We start from the raw sequence: 22,408 nt of genomic DNA, 5'->3' as shown, positions 1-22,408 counted from the left end.
AGTTGAAGAAAAAAAGATAAGCCGAATAAAAATATATTTTATATATAAAAAATTGATCAATCGTGATCGTCTTCAGTTGAAGCCGAACGCGGGGGTCGAACCCGCAACCTTGAGATTAAGAGTCTCACGCTCTACCGATTGAGCTAGCCCGGCTGGGCTGTTGAAATCTCGGTTTTTTAATGTATTACATAAGGCTTTTTTAGTAATACCTTTGTCATGGCCTCGGTTGACTATGGTAAAGTCAAATATACATCTTTCTTAGTATTTATATACAATCACAGTTCTCTGGCTCCTGACACAAATGGTTTCCCTATAGTTTGTCCACACTTTTTTATAACAGGCGTAGTTTTTTTTTCCAGTCTGGTAAGACTATCTTCGTATTGTCACTCTTATATGGTATAGGGTTTTCGTACGAACCCAAAGGATGACAGTTTGGCTAGGGCCAGCACAGAACGCAGTTATCAAGGGGTCCGAAACAACTATCAGCGACCTTCGTAGGACCCTCTGGCATACGAAGACTATCGTTGACCCCTTCGGCCAACTCCTGACCTCTGAGAGGGATCGCTGATAACACTATTTGGAACCTCATTTCCGTATGACCATATAAAACTGCTCCCACCTCTGCCCTTTTTGTTTCTTCTTCAACGAATCCTTTTTGTATAATATAGGGTAGCTTTAGGTTAAGACAACTTGGATTCAAACCCTAACACTATATCCTCCCTTCATAAATACGCTGATCTACAGATTGATTGGGCGGGTTATACAATCTCTTCTATACCATGGCCATCTGTTTCCCGGGATAAATGAAATCCGTAGCACGGTGGCTATGTAGTTTTGATACAAGTATACGATGCATACAGAGTATTCCATATTCCATCCCTTTGGAAGCTGCCTCGGCGGAAAGCTTGAACATGGGCGTGCTGGAAACAATCAATTATGGAAACTCCGTACCTTGATTGAGGTACCATAATATGAAATTCAAGAGTTAAAATACATATTCTGAATGAATGAATGTACTATTGATATATAATTTTTGCTTTTCTTCCCAGGGAAAAGAAACAATCAAAGTTAACAAGAAAATCTGACAAAAAAAAAATTGACCGACGCAGGGCTCGAACCTGCAATCTCTTGATTCGAAGTCAAGCGCCTTACCATTAGGCCAGCCGGCCTGCAATTCTTCTTTATTTTAAGGTCAAATTGTTACTAGTACCAACACAAAACGAAGAAGAAATTGGTTTCCTATCTTGATTGAGATTATTCTTTGATCTAGACATAGAATTTGGCTTTGACTATTTGCATCGGCCTTTAGTTAGTGTCAGTACCCATACCTGTCCAGTGCCACATCAAAAGGAATCCATTCAATCTACGCCTAACACAGCGACACCAATGCATAAAGATTGCTCAAACAGTCCAACTCAGGCAAAGAGCAAAAACGTAATAGTATAGTCGAATCGAGGACATAACATCGTAAGAGGTCGGTCTAATCAGTTAAACAAGGTCAATCAATTCGCAGCCCGAAGCGCCCGTAGCCTCGCACCCAGACCATCCTCCAACTCCGTATCAGCAGCCTGCTTCTGCTCCTTGACATCCTCCTTAGGAGCCGTATCTGCATCCAGAGCCACCCGCATATCAACGCCCGCATCGTCCGCCAGCTGCTCCATCAACCGGTCAACCTCAGTCTCACCTTCAGCACCGTACTCCTGCATCGAGACACCCTGCGCCACGTCCTCGATCGCACTACTCGCGATCTTAAAGTCCTCCGAGCGGGCCAGGAAATTGTTCGCATGCGAAACGAGATGCTCCAGGTTGACACTCTTGGAGGCCGCGTCCAGACCCCGCGATGCTAGTGCCAGTGTTCGTGATGTGTCCCGGGTGCTCTGGGCGGCTTTCAGTTCGTTGATGATCACGTCTGCTCGGGCGGCTTCGGCGCGGAGTGTGACTTGTCGTCGTTTCTCGCGGACGGCTGAGGCGGCGTGGATGCGGGCAATTTGGAACTCGCGGTTTTTCATGGCCTTGTCGGCCTTGGCTTTTTCGGATTTGAAGGTGGCATCGGCTCGGACGGCTTCTTTCTTGAGGCGGTTCGAGTGCAGCTGGTTTGCGCAAAAAGAGACGTTAGTAGGCAGGCGAGTTTGCGCCGCAGCGGGGTTATCACTCACCTTGACATTTGTGCGTGCCTCAAAGATGGGATCCTTTCGAACCATTTTGTCTGGAGCGTATTGATGGAGCGATTATTGTGAGATTCACGGGAGTTGAAAAAGTGTTACTGGATGTGCAGTGGAAGAAGTGCAAGTTCTAGACATGCCGTATTAGGCGTGGCAATAGATCGCCGCCGGGTGCGGAGGCGGAGCAGCACTGCGATTCCGGCTGAGGCTGTGCCTTTCAAAGATACAAAAAAAAGACTACGCGACTTTTCATATAAAGCACAAAAACCATAGATATAATAGTTAATATTGTATTATTATTCGTCGAATTCATATCTGGCTAGCCGGGTCAACCGCTAGCTATATTTCAGTGACACGTGAGTTTAAAAAACACATAAAAAGTGCAAAGTAATATACAAGCAAGAATAAAAAGCGAAAACGACAATGCGTTCACAGAAATTCCTTGCCCATAAGCAGAGACGATAATGTCTCACTCATAGTATTCGAATTCGAACGCCGCGAAGAACTCCGATGCCCAATAAGCTTCCCGACCCGCGTTAATCTCAAACCGTTGTTGTTATTAGAAGTAGTATTTCGTTGTCTTCGAGGGTACCCTGGCTTCTTTTGGAGACAGTCAATTACCAAAGCCATGGTCAATAGGGACTCCCAGTTCTGTCGACCTGCGACGCCATCAATAGCGGCCGCCTGGTGCCCCCGGGGAAGACTGTCGCTAACAGCCAGCTGCAATGCTCTGCCCGTCGCATCGCGAAGTGGACGCGCCAAGGCTGGGCTGCACGCTAGAAGTCTGGCGAGAAGTCTCATCCGGAAGACCGTGGGCCTGCTGGTCGATGTCATCGAAGGAGACAGAGTCGGGGTCGAAATTAACCATAGAATCAAAGGGAAATGCTGATATATCTCCGTTGTCGAAAACTCCAAAGGCGAACCCATCTTCAACGACCGAAGTATCAGGCTCAGCGGACGAATCACCGTGGAATAGGCGGTGGAAGTCATCGTCAGAAAGAGGAGCTGCAACATCACGTGCAGCGTTAGGTTCTGCGCCGGAGCCGAGGTCGAAGAGAGGGAGGGCGCTTCCAACTCCTTCGAGCCCAGAGACGGACACTGCAGGTCACACAACATCGCTGCAGGATGTTGTGTCGCATCGGAGGACTCGGCCAGAGTGGAAGGCTTCAAGGTAGGAGAGTAGTCGGTGACGGACGGGGTAGGGAAAGGAATTCGTTCCATGGGGAGCTCATCACCCTCCTGTTTGAACAAGGTGGGAGTCAAAGTAGGAGATTGGGCGGTCGGCGAAGCGGGCTTAGGAGAGACGCTGCGAGATCCGCGGACCTCCGCAGACAACTGGATGACTTGCTGGTTCAGACGGTTGTTCTCAACCTCCATCTGAGATAGACGCGACAGGAGGAACTGGTTCTGTTGTTCCATCTGGATCTTCTCGTTTTCCAGCTTCTCCATTTCGAGCCTCTTGCGCTCGCGGGAGGTTTGAGCCGCGGCGCGGTTGCGAAGAACGCGCTCAATACGACGCTGTTCCTTTTCATCGTCGGTCTTGGCTCGTTTTCTAGTGCTGGTTAGTGAACTGTGTTTGTATCTCTATTGTCTAAATAGAACATACCTAGGAGGCAAGTTGGTCTTGGGGGTTGGGAGTTCCTGGCCCCATGACTTTCTCTTCTTGGCGGGTCTCTTCTCATCTGTCCTCTGCTCATCGCATTCATCGTCGTTCAAAGAGGTATCTGCGGGGGAGACGGTGAGGGGCATGTCTGATTCCGGGGTGCCCCGCAACGAGTCGATCGAGGAAAACTGATCGTCGTCCATGGTGTTATGCAGAAACGTTGATGTGGTGACAAAGACTAGTGTAGTATGTGGGTGTTATTGTTGTAGAAGTGGTGGTAATTTATTGTGGAAGGTCTTGTCAAGTATAATATGATGGAGACAGATGGTTGTCCAGGCCCGGTTTCAATAAGAGTTAACCAAAGGCCACGGTGGCATAACTAACAACTGGAGTCACAGCCCCAAAGAAACACGATGAAAGGTAGAGACAGAGGGGAGAAGACGTCAATGGGACCAGAATAGGAAAGAGGTAGAGAAAAGGACACAGTGTTCAGAACACATATAAAAAGCGACTTGAGGAACGGAACTGAAAGAGAGTCAGACTCGGAGGGAAACGTCGCCTCTTTAAGAGGCCAGCGTGGTCAGTTTTCCAGGCCGCAAGGGGCGCAGTACTGGGTCTGACGGTATCTTACGCGTGCCCCTTTGATGGAGTCTCTGTTGGTGGAGGCGGGAGTGAATCATACGGTAATTACGTGTAAGATGGGGCAAGTGTGGTCTGGGCCACCCACTGCGCCCCTGAGAGGCTGAAACGGAGTGCGTCAGATCTCCGAATCTTCCGCCTTTTGGGTCCCTACGCAGACCGCTTGGAATCCCCACCGAAGTCCATCGAAGCTAGTTAGCGGTGAATGCTCTGTACATAGTACTTCTATGTTTAGGCACTGTCAGGTACTTAGTCAGAGTACTCTGTACCAGTATACTCCGGTTCCTGGTACGAGTGTACTCGTATACTTGTGCTTATAATGATGTATTGAGAATAATCGAGCATAATATTGTGGTGCCTATACTACGCTCACGCAAATTGCTTCATAGCATACGTACTTCATTGTTCTGTGATAGATCAGGGGCTTCTTCGGGCGGTCTGGAAAGGAACCACCGGTCAGGGATAGCGGCTGGAGTGGACTACCACTATATCCCGTCCAGTGTTGCCATTCGACCAAATCATCTCATAGTCCTGAAGTGGTCTATCAGTGGGCATCCCATCTTCCGGGTACTCTGTGCCCAACAGTACTTATTTATACTTATGTCTATGTAAAACAGTCATAAATAAGAAACACATTTTGCAGCAATAAAACAGATACGCCATGTATTCACAAAATAATCATAGACCCGTAATTTTTTTTTTTGGAGAGAAACTATTCCATATCCATCGTGTCGTCGCCCGCCTCCAAGGCACTCAACTTCTCCGGATCGGGCACCACTACGCCCCGACCCCGGCCGGCCAACAGCTCCCGTCGCACTTCCGGTCCAATGTCCTTGTGGCCCCGCACCAACAGAAGATCCAGAAGCGCTTCCCGCTGATCCTCTGTAATATCGTTGCGGTATCGCTGCGCAAACACTAACAGGCATTGGTGCCACAACACTGGCAGCTTGTAGTACTTGGCCCCGCTTCCCGATGGCCCGTCGGTCATCATCGCGTCCTCGCCATTATCACTGGCCCGGAATCGTAGGAAATGGAACACTAGCGCGTCAATCACCTTGTACGGAAGTGCGTACTTCTTCTCCAAGAAGGCACGGATGAACATGTTCACCGCTCCCGTGCTCTCCAGCGACTTGAGCGATTGCTCCGCGGCCAAGTCACACATTCGGAGAAGGGCCGCAGCAGAGTGCAAAACCGGAATTGACACTCGTGCAATCACAGACGACACAATGTGTGCCTCCCGCAGCGTACACGTCCCGCCAGACACAAGCGGGAACAGCAAGCCCTTGAAAAAGCATGCCGGCTTGTAAAGTGCCTTCCGCAGTGCGTTGTAGGTGTGGACATTAAGTTTTTTCGTCTCGCGAATCTCGTCGCGGACCCGGTCAAGCAGCACCATCGAGATGAATTCTTGGGCAACAACCGCCTTGGACGAAATGAAAAGTCTGGTGGCTGCATAGACAGCATTGGCCGTCCATGACTCCGGTCGCGTGATATCGAGGAGGGTCTCCCAGTTGGGCACCGAGGGGAGAACCTTGAAGGGTTTCGGAAGAGGGCCGGACTTGTAGCGTGACAGGATCGTGCCAACCCTAACTTCGTCAGCATAGATCGCACCAAGAGGTATCATCAACAGTAAAGAAAGAGATGGATGCTCACTTTTCATATACTTCGATTGCCTTAGCTGGGATTTGGACTGCATCCTCCGGCAATCCACCACCTTGAATTAAACCGCTGTCGCCAGATTCCTTTGCTTCGTGCTCCGCAATCTTCTCGAGGATCAGATCCGCTAGGTTCGTAGTCTGGCCGCCGGAACCGGGGTTGAATATGGGGTCCTCGTCGCCAGCCGGAATGAATTTGTTGAACACATCAAGATCATTCGGGTCGACTTCCTATGACAGCATTAGAGTGTAGTCCGCAACTAATCCCTCGATCAAAAGAACGGCATACCACTTGCTCAACTTCCTCGTCCTCGTCACCCCATTCATCCTCTCCGAACTTGTCCTCGTCATCCGACACAGGTTCGTCACCTTCCAATCGCGACTCGAAATCGAAAGCGTGGTTAACTTTCCCGCCCGTCTCTCCCCTTGCGGCCTTTTGCTCAATGGCATCCTCGTCGGCCAGTTCCTGTCCAATCTGCAGGATCTTGCGCGACTGTTTCGCATCGACAAAGCGCTCACCATCTTCATCCGTCTGCGACTTGCGCTTATTCTTCTTGCTGGGTTGGGTCCGGATATGACCTATAGACGTCATGTCCTCCGCCAGAGGGTTATGTCTGCGGGCAGCCGCAGCGCTGCGCGAGGGTGTTGTCGCTTTAGGCATGGCAAACGATTTTTGCTCAGATATCTCGTAACGGTTCTGGGTGGGAATCGATGGTTAAGCGGAAAGTCTCTGTTTCGTATGAGGTTATCGTACGCTGCCCTGCCGGTCGATCGACAGAAAACCGGACTATATACCGGGGAAAAGTAGATATTATCCTAATCTCTTCGACTTTTCCTTCACCCGCATTGGGAAATTGTGTGTAAATTTTTGATCACGTGTGATTAGCTCCGGGCGGTCTGTAAATTTTTTCTGCGATGTCCACTTCGAAATGGTTTACCGCCTTGTAATACGTTACAGTCATTGGTGAATACTAATTCACCGCTCTCATGCCCCTCTGCTCTAGTCCAATTTTCAGCCAAACAAATCATCGAAGGGGATCTTTTCTGCCCGTAAAAATTTTTCTGACCGCCCTCGAACTGCTCGTCTTCCGCCTTTGCGCATTCGACACAGGGACATCATAGGACATGAGTGAGTCTTAACTAGTCAATTTAATAAATATCATTGTGGAAATCCCCTATCCTCAATTATTATTATTTGAATGCTGCTTTTCTTTGACTCCTAAGTAGCAAAAGTGGGTTCTTGATACGAGCACACGTCCCTTCGGAGATCGTTGTTTGCGCGACACTTCCACCTCAGTTGATCACCTGTGAGTATGGCGCGCTTCTCGCTCTTCAACTACCACCAGTATCTTAACTCTTACTGACTATTTCCCTTTGCAGTTTATTTATATACCCCCATTTCTCCTTGGGACTTTCGTTTTTTGCCTTCGGTACCTTGCAATAGTGCATATTCTGTTCTTCATCTGCTGGTCACGTCCGTTGTCGCAATCGCATATCAGACGAGCAATAACCCGAGATATTGGTAATTCAGACGGCATATATATCAGCAGGGGAGGTATCTTACTGTAACAAGTGAGCAGCATTGCATCCTAAATTGCAATGGCATCCGGACAACCAACAGGCGCTTCTGCGCCCACCTCAAACGTTAACTCCCCAGGGGGGACACCATCCTTTTATGGTGCAGGTCTAGACTTGAACCCAGGTTCCTCACCGGCTCCTCCCAGCAATGCATCAGTCCAGCTCGACACGAAATCAAAGCGCAACAAACGTGATAGTCGCAAGAAGCGAGAAGCCAAGGGTCTAGACCAGGAAAGCGTACCACCACCAAAGAAGAAAAGCGCTGTCGTTCAGAGCATTGCGCTCCCAAGCTCTGATCTCAGTATACTCAGGCCTTTACTCCTTGCCGAACCCAAACATTCAGACTTATTACCGCCGCAGCCCCGGCAGATGAATCACGTGACCCGGAAGTCATCGAGCTCAAACAGTCAGCAATGGGACTTTTATGAAGTGGTGGATAAACTTACAAATAAGAATGGTTTCCGCTATAGCTATGCCATAGCTGACCCAGGGTTTCCGCATATCAAGTACCGCCAGACCGATCTTCACCCATATTATGCACGTTTCAGCTTTGAAGATTCTCCCGCTGCGATCCATTTCTCCAAAGATGCCCTTGCTGTTACTACCCCCGAGCCATGGCATACTGCACGGGCAAATGTATGCGCGCGCGAGGGGACATATTATTACGAGGCACGTATCATAAGTGGTGTGGTCAACGACCCTCAAGCACCACCCACGAATGGAAAAGCCAAGCCACCGTCAAGAGGTCACGTTCGCCTCGGGTTTGCACGACGAGAAGCTGATCTTGACGTGAATGTCGGCGTTGATTGCTATGGGTATGGGATTCGCGATGTGAACGGGGAGGTAGTCAATCGAATGCGCTGCGAGCACCTTTTCCCCAAGGGCGAGTCCATCCGTGAAGGCGATGTAATTGGCATGCTCATTACCCTCCCATCATTGTCCCTTCACAGGAAGATTGTGGAAGGCACATATGACCCTGCAGTTGATGGCAGTGCCTCGGCACAATACTCGGAACATCCTTACAGTTCCAACATCATCCGTGACCGTATACCCTTCCATTACAAAAATGACTTCTGCTGGCAGCAATCAAATGTATTCCCAACAAAACATCTCCGTGATTATGCCTATAACCTGAAAGACATACCCAGTCAGGGACCTCCATCACCTTTGAACAGTGAAGATGCTTCAATGCGCACGCTGCCAGGATCTAACATCACAATATTCAAAAATGGCATCAAAATGGGCACGCCATTCAAAGAATTATATACTTTCCTCCCACCTGCTAGTCGTCTCGCAAACGGCACCAATAACCTGGGCCTAGGGGAGCGGGAAAACGCAGACGATGGGATGATTGGATACTATCCCGCGGTTAGTTGCTACGGCGGAGGTGCGGTCGAATGTCGCTTCGAGAGTCCGTGGTGGTTTGGTCCACCATCCAAGACCGAGAATGGTGAGCCCGTGCGGCCCATGGGTGACCGGTTCAATGACCAGATTGTCGAAGACGTCATGGCAGACATCATTGACGAAGTCGAGGCTATGATGGTCTGGGGCGGCGTGGATGGAGATGTCGTTGGGAACGCGCGGATGGACAGCACTGAGTCCGGCGCCGTTGGTGGCTCGGAGGTCTTGAAGGGCGGAGTTGGGGCTGCGTTTGAATCGGCAGGATCTACGGGTGGTAATAACACTCCGGCGACGGCGGTGGTTTATGGGGCGCCAGGACATACTGCCTTCGACGTCATGGATTCGGGGGCAACAGATACACTGAATGTGGAGGTGTCAGACGCGAAGGTTGAAGATACTGCTGTTGATCAGGACGTTGAGATGTCTTGATCAATCCATTTTTACTTGGATATTGCATCTACTTGGGCCAGGCCCGCGTTTTATATGGCTTGAATACCGCTGAATAAAGATCTGAATAATTAGTGCATCTGACGTCTTTCCTAATCGCACTGCGTACAAGCACATTGTGCTAGAGTGAAGGGTCATAGGATCATCAAGGCAAATCGTAATACTGTACAGGTGTATCTAACATTGGATTTTATCTATGGGAATTCCGAACAACTTATTTCGTCCTCTCTATTAGTTCGCCTACATCCAGGACAAGCTCATCATTGCCATATTGTCCGACAACCTGAATTCCTGCCAGGTCTTCGTCCGCTGAGTCTTGAGCTGAGACCGGAACAGAGATGGCAGGAAGTCCAGCCAAGCTGGCAGGGACAGTGAAAACATCGTTCATATACGCGTCCAGCGGAGAAGTCACAGCATCCTTATCCAAAAGCTTGGACAGCTGGGGAGGTGAGGAGGGAGTGGTAGGACAAACAAGGACATCAACATCGGCTGGTTTAGATGCTGGCTCTACAGGCAAGTCGCGATAAGGGTCGAACGGGTGTTCTGTGCGGAAAATGGCGTTGAAATCTCGCTGCACAAGGCGCCGGACGCGTTGTGCTTGGATAAAGTAGTTGCCTATAGCGTCTGCGCTTAAGCTGAATGTGCCTAGTAGGATTCGCCTCTTTACTTCCGATCCGAAACCTTCGCCTCTGGTGCTGGCATATAGCACATTTTCCGATTTCCCGTCACTGTCGGGGCCTTCAGCGCGGGTTCCATATCTCACACCGTCGTACTTGGCTAGGTTGGATGATGCTTCGGCGGGTGCAAGGACATAATAAGCTGGCAGGGCCTGTTGCGTTGATGGTAGGGAGACTGGGTGGATGGTATGGCCTTGTTGCTGTAGAAACGACAAGGTTCGGGACCATGCGTTTCGAACAGATTGGGAAAGTTCGGAAATGTTGTATTCGAGAGGGACACCGATCCTAAGGCCGGAAGTCATGCGGGATGCGAGATTGGATGACTCTAGGAGCGAACGAATTCTGTTACGGGATGCTAGGGATATATTAGTCGGATCCAGGGGGTCATGCTTGTTCATAATATCTGTAGTAGAGTTACTGTGTTAGCAAGGTCATACAACTTGTGAGTGGCATGAAAGCATACCAAATACATGACGGACCCTAGAGGTATCTTTTCCCATTATCCCGACTGTGTCCAACGAGTTGGCATAAGCAACCACACCCCATCGTGAGATCAATCCGTAGGATGGCTTGAAACCGACAGTGCCCGTGTATGCAGCTGGAAGCCGTACGGAACCGCCAGTGTCTGTACCCAGTGCTCTGTATAGAGGAACCACAGTTCAGCCCATGCCTTCCGCAGGGAGGTTGAGAAAATCAAGTCACTCACGCATAACATTGATCGGTAGCGACAGCCACAGCACTTCCTCCGGAACTGCCACCGGCAGACAGAGCTCCTCCATCGTGGTCCTGACGGGAATTCGTGACAGGCCCAAACCGCGAGTGTATCGAATGCGACCCCATGCCAAATTCATCCAGATTGGTCTTTCCAGCTACTACAGCCCCAGCATCCTCTAATTGCTCGACGACCGTGGCGTTGAACGGGCTGGTGAACTTGATCAAGTTTCCGGATGCGCATGTCGTGGGGAGATCACGCGTGCAGATATTATCTTTAACGGAGATCAGACGGCCGTCCAAACTTGATCGTGGTTTGTCTAAGCAGGAAAGAGTCAGTATATATGATTATATGTTGTTCGGATCGCTCCCTCTTCCATATAGACATACCTTGCTCTCTGCGACGGTCTGCATCCCTCACCTGCTCCAGCCATGGCCCCGACCTTCGCAGAGGGGTAATGAAGGCATTGAGGGCAGCATGAGCCTTCTGGTTAGCGATACATTTCTCAGCTTCCCGCAGAAGGGACATTTAGGCCTCTCTGAGCGGGTTGACGAAAGAGGAGAGGAACAGATAGGATTGTTGTCGATGTCAAAAGATTCGCGGGATGTGGTCCGTGCTTTCTAGTGTTGAAGAAAGTGCCCTGACTGACTTGGTGCTGATGAGGTTCCTATTGGAAACAGATTTCAAGTATCTGGTATTAGGCTATGAATGTTTTGTTATGTATTGGTAGTACTGAGAACATCTCAAGATACATGTGTACTGCCTCACTATAAATATACCCACGCCCGCTACATTTGACCAGCTTCAATCGAAAACTTGACCCACTGATTCCACGTAGATAAACCATTCGTAGACCTCCATAATCTGCTGCTAGACCACATAACAGCGATAAAACAAGAAACAACTTCGAGTTGGTTAAATTGAAGCTATATAAATGCAGACGCCTTTACATCCGTCGGCCCGAAGAGAGAGAAAACGACGTCATTCGGAATCTCTCCTCCAAAAACATCATCTATTTTCTTTCAACTTCTCCCTCTTGTACGGAGCAACAATTGATTCGCTCTAGGATAATTGTACAATATGTTCTCTCGCGCAATGCTACGTTCCTCTACCGTAAACGCTTCTCGCGGCAACGGCGCCGCTCTGGCGCTGAAAGCTAGAGCTTCGACCCCTCTGGCTGCGAACCCATGCCGGACACCTTTTATTCATTCGCTAGAAGCAAGAAGATATATATCTGTATATGGCTATACGCAATCCAAGGCGCTGGTTTACTCGAAATACGGCGAGCCGAAGGACGTCCTCAGGTACGTGATCTATGATTCTGCGGGGCTGCCATAACCTTGCGCTCGCATCTCTCGTCATGCAATGGCCAATGCTGATTGGTATTTTCTTTCCAGACTTCACAAGCACTCCATCTCGGCACCCCACGGTACACAAGTCAACCTTCGTCTTCTCACGGCCCCGCTGAACCCGGCCGACATCAACCAGATCCAAGGAGTCTACCCGAGCAAACCGCCTTTCGAATCTACTCTGGGTACCGGGGAACCCTCCGCTGTGGCTGGAAATGAAGGTGCCTTTGAGGTTATTTCGACCGGGTCGGGCGTCCAAAACCTCAACAAGGGCGACTGGGTGATCATGAAGCGCACAGGCCAAGGCACCTGGCGGACGCACGCTCAGATGGACGAGTCGCAATTGATCAAGATCGAGAACAAGGACGGCCTGACGCCACTCCAAGTTGGAACTGTTAGCGTTAACCCCGTCACTGCCTACCGCATGATTAAAGACTTCTGTGAATGGGACTGGTTGCGCGCTGGGGAGGAGTGGCTCATTCAGAACGGAGCCAACAGCGGTGTTGGTCGAGCTGCTATCCAGCTTGCGCGGGAGTGGGGTATCAAGACCCTCAACATTATCCGTGACAGAAAGACCCCCGAGGAAACCGAGTCGATGAAGAAGGAGCTTGTGGACCTTGGCGCCACCGCCGTGGTCACTGAATCCGAATTGCTTTCGGCTGAGTTCAAGAAAACGGTTAAGGAACTTACCCATCAGGGTAAGGAGCCTATTCGTCTGGCTCTCAACTGCGTGGGAGGAAAGAATGCCACCGCATTAGCTAAGGTTCTGGCCCCTGGCTCGCATATGGTCACCTACGGAGCCATGTCCAAGCAGCCCGTCGCATTGCCTTCTGGTCTTTTAATCTTCAAGAATCTCGCATTTGATGGCTTCTGGGTGAGCAAATGGGGTGACAAGAACCCCCAGCTCAAGGAGAACACCATCAAGGACGTGCTTGAGCTGACTCGCGCCGGGAAGTTCAAGGATATCCCTTCGGAGGATGTCAAGTGGAGCTGGGACACCCAAGGCCCTGAGCTTGCAGATAGTGTCCAGGGAACTCTCTCTGGATTCCGCAGTGGAAAGGGCGTGCTTAAATACGAGGGCGGCGATGAATGAAAGGAAAGAAAAAAAAAAAAAGCTACAAGTGTACATCTAATGTCATCTGAATTATCCAACTGTAGAATCATTAACGCCAATAATGCTTTCCAACATCATATGTACCAAGTCTGTGCCCTGATATAATAGGATCTACAAAGAAAATGGTCATAATCTAAGCTTTGACTATGATAACGCCCGTAAATATGCTTAGACATTATGCTGGCTGCCTTATGCTGTCGTATCACATTTCCAATTATCCTTCACCCAACCTAGAATGAGATTGGTCAGGCTCATCGAAGGCATATACACATCACTGTTCCGCGGGACATCGATATCAAAACTTGCAATCTTGGCTGCGAGAGTTATGTACCGTTCGATGAAATCGATGTAAACCAAGTCTACAGTATCTGGTGTCGCAGACGAGTTGGACGACACCGAGGCTTGAATGCAATTGGGAACACGGTAAAAAGAAATAGGCGAGTGGATAGTGTCATCACCATCAGAGCCTCCGTCGTCTTTGGTGGTGTATCCTGGGAGTAATTTAGGCTTGGAATGACTCTGACTTGACCATGACAATAGAGCCTGACTGACTTTAGAGGCAAAAGACGGACGGCTGTCATCATCAGAAACTACTATGTCATGGAGATATGCGGCCTGCTCTGGTGGTGCAAAAGACCATATAGGATAGTGGGCGGAGTGCTGCGATCCGAGCAGGATCTGAGGCTGCTCGTTTAGAACCTCAACAATCAACTGTGCTTTATCGTAAGGTACGTCTTTCAAATAGCGGAACCCGCTTGTGAAGGGACACAATATGTATAGGGAGTCTTGGGTAAAAGGACCCTTGAACAAGTCAAACCGAATGGCCCCGGTATTAACAATGGCAACGGCTGGCTTGCCGCTACGTTTGTCATCCTTCAAAGCATCGGGAATTACTTCTTTCTCGAGCCACGTATAGATGTTGCTCTCATTGGGGTACTCGACGCTGGACATCCAGAGATCTCGGGGAGCACAGCCATACACTTGATCTAGTCTTAGTGCGCTTCGCGATTCCTGGATGAGCTGAGAAGTGTTTTGACCATGTTCCGTAGGGAATGTCTGATCATCAAGGCCTGTGTGATGGTAGAACGAAAAGAGATTGTTGTCAATGTATCTCCGGCTGAAGCGGGGAGTGCCAGTGGAAAGACCATCAATTGACATGAAGCCAATAGTCTCCAAGAAACGGCCACTTGCCAAACCATAGGCCTTGTCATCATAGCGTGCATAATCGCGAATATGATAGTGACCACCAAAGAATTGAATGGGTACATCCCATCGGACAGCCCGAATTGCTTTGAAGATGGCTTCTGCTTCCTGAGAATGAACGGGAATATGTCCGGCCACCAGGAAGAGATCGACATTCGTGTCCCGAATAGCTTCCTGGAACCATTCTTCCTCGATGGTATCTGCCACGCGCTGGACGATCGTGTTATTGTGATTCATATTGAAGTCGAACAAGAAGCCAAACGCAACAATGCGAATTCCCTGCTGCTTTGTAGTAAACTTCTTGTATCGAGGGGCAAAGGGCACGGCATCTTTGGTGACAGGGTGAATGATATCGACATTCGATGCTAGGTAGTGGCCCCGGAAGTTATGCACAGTGGTGTAGAACTCGGCCTCGGATGTATACTGCTTGTACAGCTCATGGTTTCCAATCGTGATCACATCGATAGGTTGCTGGCACAAGATTTCAGAAACATAGACACCTTTGGGCTCCGATGAATCCCAAAGACCATTGCCTTCGACTCTGTCGCCTGTATCGATCACCAATAGATCCTGTCCTTGCGCCTCTGCCTTTTCCCGCATCCGAGTAGTGAAGGAGACATAGTCACCCCAATCTGCGGAATAGAATGGTTCCTGCAAATGACCGGCCAGCCAGCCATGAGTATCAGTGGTATGGAGAAAGTTCAGCTGGCCCCATTCCAAGTCACGCAGTTGAGCCGGGATGGGCTTGGGGGCAGAGGGTTGAGCAGCAAAGGCATGTTGGGTGATAGAAGTAAGCAGAGATAACAGAGACAAGGTACACACCACCATCATCATCATCAGCACCGTCAGCACCATCAACCTCCCTTGAGTGAGTAGGAAATCGAACGGTTACGTAGACGGAAGCAGAAGCCGGTGAGGGTCCGGCTGAGTCAGCACTTGCCCAACAAGCGTCCTCACCAAAAATACCGGGCGAGAAAAAACAGACGAGGAAGAATAACCCCGGAAGACAGTCTGCTTTTGACAGCTCGATCTCAGGTCTTTCACTTCTTTTTTTATTCTGTTCCATTCGCCCGAACCGCTCCTCCTTCCATCTTATCTATATCCTTCCCTCAGCCCGGCCATGGCTGCTCCCCGTCTCTTCCGTCCGGCAGCTCGCCTGATCTCTTCGCGCCTTTCCTCGACTCCTCTCCGCCCTGCGTTCCAGAAGACTGCCTGCGCACCTTCGATCTTGCGCTCGCGGGGTTATGCTACCGAGACTGGTGGTACCAAGGAGGTCACTGTTCGTGATGCATTGAACGAAGCTCTCGCCGAAGAATTGGAGAGCAACCCCAAGACTTACATCTTGGGTGAAGAAGTTGCGCAGTACAATGGAGCGTATGTCATATCGTCCCCATCAAACGCTTGGCAATATATGGAGACATAGGATGTTATCGAGGATCGCCTTTGACTGACATGCCTGGGGGTTTGGTAGTTACAAAGTAACACGAGGTCTGTTGGACCGCTTCGGTCCTAAGCGGGTTATCGACACTCCCATCACGGAAGCTGGATTCTGTGGTCTGGCAGTTGGCTCTGCTCTGGCCGGCCTGCACCCCATTGTACGTTTTTGCCATGCGCCGATTTATAGCGGGGATTGTCTGAAATATAAGGAATTGCGACAGACTAATAAATCATTCATATAGTGCGAGTTTATGACCTTCAACTTTGCCATGCAGGCCATTGACCAGATTATCAACTCTGCCGCAAAGACACACTACATGTCTGGTGGTATCCAGCCTTGCAACATCACCTTCCGTGGTCCCAACGGTTTCGCTGCCGGTGTTGCTGCTCAGCACTCGCAAGATTACTCCGCCTGGTACGGTAGCATTCCGGGTCTGAAGGTTGTTTCGCCATGGAGCTCGGAGGATGCCAAGGGCCTCTTGAAGGCCGCCATCCGTGACCCCAACCCGGTCTGTGTTCTAGAGAACGAGTATGTGGTGTCATCCTGTGCATCACTATCGGACCGTGTAGACTGACGATTTGTCTAGGCTTATGTACGGCCAGGCCTTCCCCATGAGTGAGGCGGCCCAGAAGGACGACTTTGTTCTTCCCATTGGCAAGGCCAAGATTGAGCGTCCTGGAAAGGATCTTACCGTTGTCTCCGTTTCCCGTTGTGTTGGTCAGTCGCTCAACGCTGCGGCTGAGCTGAAGCAGAAGTACGGTGTTGAAGCTGAGGTTGTCAACCTCCGCTCCATCAAGCCCCTTGACGTGGAGACTGTTATCCAGTCCCTGAAGAAGACTGGCCGCCTCATGGTGGTTGAGTCTGGATTCCCCATGTTCGGTGTTTCTTCCGAAATCCTGGCCCTCGCCATGGAGTACGGCTTTGACTACCTGACCGCCCCGGCTCTCCGTGTCACTGGTGCTGAGGTCCCTACTCCCTACGCTGTTGGTCTTGAGAACATGGCCTTCCCTCAGGAGGACACCATCGTTGGCCAGGCCGCCAAGCTTCTGCGTCTGTAAATCAGGCGGGATTCTTATTTTCTTGAGATGTAACGTTGAACGAACTCCAGGAAATCTTGTGGAAAACTCAGTAGTAAGATCATGTGATTAGTACCCTTCATTGTCTTTTTTCTTTTCATTTAGCCCAACTTTGTTCATTTGTGTGTACCATTATCAGAGGATAAACTGTTTTTTTTGTTTTTTGTTTTTGTTTTGTTTTGGACCGAAGGCAACATGACCCCGTCTCTTTCGTTCTGTAGAAGCCCTCTATAAATACCAAAACAAGATCGACACTCGAATTGTGCCTTGGCCTTGACTACGAATATGACTTACATTGCATGCGTGTGCTCCAATCGGCGTTGCTATGAAGATATCTTTGAACATGTCTCAATCACATATTGATAGATAACTAAAGTAATTATTATTTCAAACCATAAAACTCCATTTTCCGTTCAACGCCGAGCCATAACACACCCACGAGTAGAATGTCCTCTGTTTTCATCATAACACGGCAGAGTGAGTTCCTGCACATCCAGAGGAACAATCGGTCGGTTTGCGCGGGTCATAGTACCCTCCACCTGAATGATCATTCGAATATTCATCATCTGTGTCACTTTCCACCTGGTCGCCCTGAGTCATCGTTTCTTTTACCCATTGAGGCGGGGCCTGTCCACCTGTTGGTTTTTTTGCAGCCGGCTCCTCATCCTCATCGTCCCCGAGAACGTTCTTCTTCGCTGCAGGAGGGGGCGGTGCCTTCACGGTGCTGAAAGAGCTCTTGAACCCTCCCTTCTTGAAGCCTCCACCACCAGTTGTGCCACTGGGAGCTGTGCCAGTGGCCTGGCTGGTGTTGATAACCCTTAAACCGGCATCTGCATCTGCCTTTTTCTCCGCTCTCCGGGCCTTTTCTGCTGCGTTAGGGTCTCGCGATAATTGCTTGAGATCTTGTAAGCGCTTGCGGTGTTGGTGATCATAGGACGAGATGTGTGCTTCGTATTCTGGATGACGCGAATAAGACTTGTTGCAAAGAGCACATGTGAAGGAGCTCAAGGCAGATCGCGCAGATTCGGTCTGTCCGGAGATTTGGTTAGTTGACAACGAGCGACGAGGGGACCTGAAAATCGTCCATACCTTGGGTGCTGGATTGGTGAAACCGCGCTAAAGAGCATGACAATGTAAGCCAGCCTATTAGTATTTAACGAGCCTTTTCAACTAGGACGGAAGACCAGTATAACTCAGGCGTTTTTTGGGGAGGGGCACACGTGTCGCCGATGGTAAAGGACATACAGGAGCCATTTTGGAAAATCGGATTGAAATTAGCGAAGCAAAAAAGTGTCTATTCTTCAAACCGCGACAAATGGCCTGGTACGACCACTTTGTGAAGAAAATCCTACTGGACAAAGAAGTGAAGCGGATCTTGTTGAATTGAAGCCCGATGGACGTCAGACCAGCCAATCACACCACCGAGATAAAAATGACCATTGATCGTCGAGAAATATATGTACAGCACAACTTGTGCATACACAACGCCAGTGATGAGTTGACGACGAGATTATAGATTTCATGATTTAATGGGTTGATTTTTGTTCTACCTTTTTCTCCCCTCCCCACCCCCCTCCCGTGTCTCTACAAGCGCTGCATATATATTCTGCATATATCTCTCTTTCGCTTTCCCTGCGTCACGCGGGTCACTATGAAACCAGACGATTTCGATACTCGGTCTGTCATCTCCATGCAGGAATTGGAGCCTTCACCGGTGACAGATGAAGGCCCTGATCTAGAGAATGGCAATTTATTCTCCGAATCTGAAAAAGCTATAATGTCACCGCAAGGAAATGGAAGTGGATTTTTCGGCCAGAAGCTCGGGCTGCGGGGACACAGCTGGGATTCATGGTGTATGGATATGAGATGAATCCTTAATAGCTGTTCCGGCTGGTATGACTAACCGTGGGTATGCTCTGCAGTATCTGCAATTCAGAAATACTCGACATATCCGCCAACGCTGTTTACCGTATTGCATTTCGCCAACACTTCCCTAATTCCGCTAGCGACCCGCTCTGTTGCAGACAGTGAGAGTTATCTACTTCTCACGAGAGAGTTCTACCAATCGCCGCCGTTAGAACATCTTGTCATCACCGTTCCAATCCTCACCCACATTGCTTCGGGACTCGTGCTCCGGAACATTCGTGCGTCTCGTCGGGCCCGGTTATATGGCGCGGAAACGCGGTCTCAGAGATATTCGTTGAAATTTTGGCCTCGCATGACGCTACAAGCTCGCTTGGGTTATCTTCTGGTTCCTCTCCTTGGTACTCATGTTTTGGTCAACCGTATAACACCGATTATGGTTGAAGGAGGAAGCTCAGGTGTTGGTTTGGGATACGTCGCACATGGTTTCGCTCGCAGTCCTGTCTTCTGGAACATATATTATGGACTTTTTGTTGCTGCGGGTGTGTGGCACATTGTTGGAGGCTGGGCTTCATGGATGGGATGGAGAGCCACCACTGTCCGGAGAGAACACCGCAGCAAGGGCTCATTAGAAGGGCATTTGGGAGAGGCCGAAGTAAACGCGCAGCGGGACAGGAGACAGAGAAGGACAAGGTGGATGGTCTATGGCATGGCTGCTATCGGGACCGCCGTCTGGCTTGCTGGTGCTCTGGGGACCATTGGGCGCGCTGGAGCTGGAGCTGGTTGGCAAGCGAAGAGTTGGAACGAATTATATCGCCAAGTCCCTGTGATTGGTGAATGGCTTTGAGTCAAAAGCCTGTAAGTGCACAACGATAAAACAGTAGAGAAAAGTATATAATATCCAAATAATGATAAAGCTGTCATGTGAAGTTCTTCCCCAGAGAATAGTGTCACGTGGTCTGTGCTTTTTTTTTTATTTTTTTTTTTTGCGACAAGACCTGCTTAACCAGCAGTTCTTTTCTCGCCAATTCAATTTGGCCCATTTATACGGGTTCATAAATGCGATCGATCCTATGTGCATCTTCTTTATATCCCAATATCCTCCGATCTACCTGCAAATTGAGACCTATTAGCGACAGTAGTCAGCTCGCTGTCCTTGGATTGTCACTCCGTGAACGATTCCTGAGAACTTCCCGCAATCGCATAAACGTCGGATACCCTAGGAAATTCCATACTAGATCACTGGTCATGACAGCAAAACCGGCTCAGAGTGCCGACCAATTGGTGCAGCATGACAGCGGGCAATACAAGGCAGTGAAGGAAGGGTTGGCATCTATTTTGACCCCGCCAACTCAGAGCAAGACTCAGACAAAAGATGCCAGGCCAGACAGACCAGACCATGAGGTTCAGTCGGTATTTTACAACCCGATCCAGCAGTTCAACCGGGACCTAAGTGTTCTCGCAATCAGAGCCTTTGGTGAACATGTGCTAGCGTCGAAGAAGAAAAAAGCGGAGAAGCGAAAGCAGAGAGTGACGGGGAACAAGAAAGGCACAAAGCGAAAGAGGGAGGAGGAGATCGGCCTGGAAGAGAAGCAGGAAACAGAAGATGTGCAGGAAAGCAAAGTCGCCGAAAACAATGAACCAGTCGCAGAATCGCATCCAGAACAGAACACCCCGCCGTCATTTACTATCCTCGATGCTCTGTCTGCCACCGGGTTGCGTGCTTTACGATATGCCTCGGAAATCCCGTTTTCCACATGTGTTGTGGCCAACGATCTCTCACCCTCGGCGATTCAGTCGATGAAGACGAACGTCGAATATAACGGGCTTGGGAAGAAGATTCAACCCAACATAGGCGACGCACGTGCTTATATGTACAGCTGCATTAGCCCCGGAAGTAGCAACAGCCAGGGAACCCACACGGGAAAGTTTGACGTGATTGATCTGGACCCCTACGGAACTGCAGCGCCGTTCCTGGATGCGGCAGTACAGGGTATCAAGGATGGGGGTCTTCTCTGCGTGACCTGCACCGATGCTGGTGTCTGGGCCTCGAATGGTTATCCCGAGAAATCATTTGCTTTGTATGGAGGCGTTCCAATCAAGGGAGGCCATTCGCACGAAGGCGGACTGCGTCTTATTCTACATGCACTCGCGACATCTGCTGCGAAATACGGACTCGCCATTGAACCACTCCTTTCTCTGTCGATTGACTTCTACGCGCGCGTTTTTGTTCGCGTACACCGGTCTCCACACGAAGTTAAATTCACATCAGGCAACATAATGCTGGTTTACAACTGCGACTCAGGTTGTGGAGCATGGTCCACACAACTACTGTCAGCGACAAAACAAAGATTGGACAAGAAAGGGAACCCATTCTACCATTATGGCTTTGCTCAAGGGCCCACCGCAGGTCCGCACTGCTCACACTGCGGGATCAAGACGCATTTGGCAGGGCCAATGTGGGCTGGTCCACTTCATAACCCCCATTATATTCAGAAAATCCTCGACATGCTTCCTGGAGCAGACAAGGAGATATACCAGACCATTGACAGAATTGAGGGCATGCTGACCACAGCTCTTGAGGAAGATCTGGACCTTGCCTCTTCTTCTACTACCACCTCGGAGCAGCTCGATGCCGATGTCACTAAAAAAGAGAATGATAATAAGCCCGCTGAGCCGTCAGCTATCATCCCGCGCCTCGACCCCGCAGCCCAGGAACCGTATCCCTTCTACATGAACATCAGCTACTTGTCAAAGGTGTTGCGCACATCGACAATGCCCGTCGACTCGTTTCGTGGGGCTCTTCGTCATCTCGGCTACCGCACAACCCGTAGTCATGCAAAGCCGAATACCATCCGCACAGACGCTCCTTGGGAAGTAATATGGGAAGTCATGAGAGAATGGGTTCGGCAAAAATCCCCCATTAAAGAGAGCTCTCTCAGTCCCGGCTCCCCGGGGGCAGCCATCATGGCAAGAAGCCGGGAAAACCTTCGCAGGTTTGATGAACAGGACCAGCTGCTAGCTTCACTTAAGAGTGAGATATTGTCTGCCGTGGAAAGTGGCAAGGATGCGAGTGATCTGGTGACCAAGGTTGAAGCGGCCTTGTACCGGTCTGGGTCCAGACAGGCATCAAGTAAAGCCGTCGAGGGCGAGGCCGAAGCAGGAGCTGCTCAAAAGCCAGCAACGACTTCTTCCACTGCCACACCGCATCCTAGCACCTTGGAGGTCATATTCGATGAGGCTTTGGGCAGGGAGGCGTCTGCAGCCAACACGAAGAAACGACTCGTTCGCTATCAGGTGAACCCTCGAGCAAATTGGGGTCCTCTTAGCCGAGCCAGTGCAAGCTGAGGCAATGACTGGTGCTTTTGATAATCGGGAATGTAATATAATACACGAGATATATGAAAGTGCGTACATGTGTTTTTGAATGCTTATTTCTATCCACGGAGCATGACATGGCGCAAAGAAGACCCAAAACAACCGTCAAGGCTGTC

The 22,408-nt window shown here is 49.8% G+C and overlaps 10 protein-coding genes and 2 non-coding genes across 12 annotated transcripts; 4 read left to right on the top strand and 8 right to left on the bottom strand.

Annotated features, from left to right (window-relative positions):
- Positions 1-80: 80 nt before the first annotated feature.
- EURHEDRAFT_t114 lies at positions 81-153 on the bottom strand. The gene has a single exon. It is a non-coding gene; the product is annotated as a tRNA-Lys (tRNA).
- Positions 154-1,097: 944 nt separating this feature from the next.
- Positions 1,098-1,169, bottom strand: EURHEDRAFT_t113. Its single transcript has one exon. It is a non-coding gene; the product is annotated as a tRNA-Arg (tRNA).
- A 63-nt stretch (positions 1,170-1,232) lies between these two features.
- On the bottom strand, positions 1,233-2,357 carry EURHEDRAFT_504711 (putative SNF7 family protein Fti1/Did2). The gene is made up of 2 exons (XM_040785818.1): positions 2,157-2,357; positions 1,233-2,090 (listed from the first exon to the last, which is right to left on the bottom strand). The coding sequence occupies exons 1-2, from the start codon at positions 2,199-2,201 to the stop codon at positions 1,503-1,505; spliced, it is 633 nt and encodes a 210-aa protein (XP_040637026.1). The 5' UTR covers positions 2,202-2,357; the 3' UTR covers positions 1,233-1,502.
- Positions 2,358-2,429: 72 nt separating this feature from the next.
- hacA (transcription factor HAC1) lies at positions 2,430-4,308 on the bottom strand. The gene is made up of 3 exons (XM_040786938.1): positions 3,769-4,308; positions 3,260-3,720; positions 2,430-3,236 (listed from the first exon to the last, which is right to left on the bottom strand). The coding sequence occupies exons 1-3, from the start codon at positions 3,966-3,968 to the stop codon at positions 2,872-2,874; spliced, it is 1,026 nt and encodes a 341-aa protein (XP_040637025.1). The 5' UTR covers positions 3,969-4,308; the 3' UTR covers positions 2,430-2,871.
- Positions 4,309-4,788: 480 nt separating this feature from the next.
- On the bottom strand, positions 4,789-6,901 carry EURHEDRAFT_414556 (snoRNA-binding rRNA-processing protein ENP1). The gene is made up of 3 exons (XM_040782464.1): positions 6,346-6,901; positions 6,055-6,287; positions 4,789-5,987 (listed from the first exon to the last, which is right to left on the bottom strand). Exons 1-3 carry the CDS (start codon positions 6,715-6,717, stop codon positions 5,117-5,119), a joined length of 1,476 nt encoding a protein of 491 aa, XP_040637024.1. The 5' UTR covers positions 6,718-6,901; the 3' UTR covers positions 4,789-5,116.
- A 284-nt stretch (positions 6,902-7,185) lies between these two features.
- On the top strand, positions 7,186-9,580 carry EURHEDRAFT_161843 (SPRY domain-containing protein). The gene is made up of 2 exons (XM_040777806.1): positions 7,186-7,367; positions 7,437-9,580. Exon 2 carries the CDS (start codon positions 7,656-7,658, stop codon positions 9,462-9,464), a length of 1,809 nt encoding a protein of 602 aa, XP_040637023.1. The 5' UTR covers positions 7,186-7,367; positions 7,437-7,655; the 3' UTR covers positions 9,465-9,580.
- A 116-nt stretch (positions 9,581-9,696) lies between these two features.
- EURHEDRAFT_516969 (glutamyl-tRNA(Gln) amidotransferase subunit HER2) lies at positions 9,697-11,399 on the bottom strand (the record flags this gene model as incomplete). Its single annotated transcript, XM_040786521.1, has 4 exons — positions 9,697-10,562; positions 10,623-10,798; positions 10,866-11,190; positions 11,261-11,399. The coding sequence occupies 4 exons, from the start codon at positions 11,397-11,399 to the stop codon at positions 9,697-9,699; spliced, it is 1,506 nt and encodes a 501-aa protein (XP_040637022.1).
- A 552-nt stretch (positions 11,400-11,951) lies between these two features.
- EURHEDRAFT_460431 (enoyl-[acyl-carrier-protein] reductase) lies at positions 11,952-13,313 on the top strand (the record flags this gene model as incomplete). The annotated part of the gene is made up of 2 exons (XM_040784647.1): positions 11,952-12,175; positions 12,269-13,313. The coding sequence occupies 2 exons, from the start codon at positions 11,952-11,954 to the stop codon at positions 13,311-13,313; spliced, it is 1,269 nt and encodes a 422-aa protein (XP_040637021.1).
- A 210-nt stretch (positions 13,314-13,523) lies between these two features.
- On the bottom strand, positions 13,524-15,365 carry EURHEDRAFT_460358 (Ser/Thr protein phosphatase family; the record flags this gene model as incomplete). Its single annotated transcript, XM_040784643.1, has 1 exon — positions 13,524-15,365. The coding sequence occupies one exon, from the start codon at positions 15,363-15,365 to the stop codon at positions 13,524-13,526; it is 1,842 nt and encodes a 613-aa protein (XP_040637020.1).
- Positions 15,366-15,657: 292 nt separating this feature from the next.
- Positions 15,658-17,033, top strand: EURHEDRAFT_460341 (pyruvate dehydrogenase (acetyl-transferring) subunit E1 beta; the record flags this gene model as incomplete). The annotated part of the gene is made up of 4 exons (XM_040784640.1): positions 15,658-15,911; positions 16,009-16,132; positions 16,217-16,503; positions 16,562-17,033. The coding sequence occupies 4 exons, from the start codon at positions 15,658-15,660 to the stop codon at positions 17,031-17,033; spliced, it is 1,137 nt and encodes a 378-aa protein (XP_040637019.1).
- Positions 17,034-17,513: 480 nt separating this feature from the next.
- Positions 17,514-18,540, bottom strand: EURHEDRAFT_504690 (putative C2H2 finger domain protein; the record flags this gene model as incomplete). The annotated part of the gene is made up of 3 exons (XM_040785817.1): positions 18,297-18,540; positions 18,141-18,167; positions 17,514-18,080 (listed from the first exon to the last, which is right to left on the bottom strand). Exons 1-3 carry the CDS (start codon positions 18,303-18,305, stop codon positions 17,514-17,516), a joined length of 603 nt encoding a protein of 200 aa, XP_040637018.1. The 5' UTR covers positions 18,306-18,540.
- EURHEDRAFT_532340 (N2,N2-dimethylguanosine tRNA methyltransferase) lies at positions 18,532-22,262 on the top strand (the record flags this gene model as incomplete). Its single annotated transcript, XM_040787217.1, has 3 exons — positions 18,532-18,904; positions 18,974-19,657; positions 20,170-22,262. Exons 1-3 carry the CDS (start codon positions 18,703-18,705, stop codon positions 22,260-22,262), a joined length of 2,979 nt encoding a protein of 992 aa, XP_040637017.1. The 5' UTR covers positions 18,532-18,702.
- Between the last annotated feature and the right edge of the window lie 146 nt (positions 22,263-22,408).

This window comes from Aspergillus ruber, assembly GCF_000600275.1.
Source record: "Aspergillus ruber CBS 135680 unplaced genomic scaffold scaffold00022, whole genome shotgun sequence".
Lineage (NCBI taxonomy): Eukaryota > Fungi > Ascomycota > Eurotiomycetes > Eurotiales > Aspergillaceae > Aspergillus > Aspergillus ruber.
Note: the sequence above shows the minus strand (reverse complement) of the source record. Positions and strands in the feature narration are given on the sequence as shown.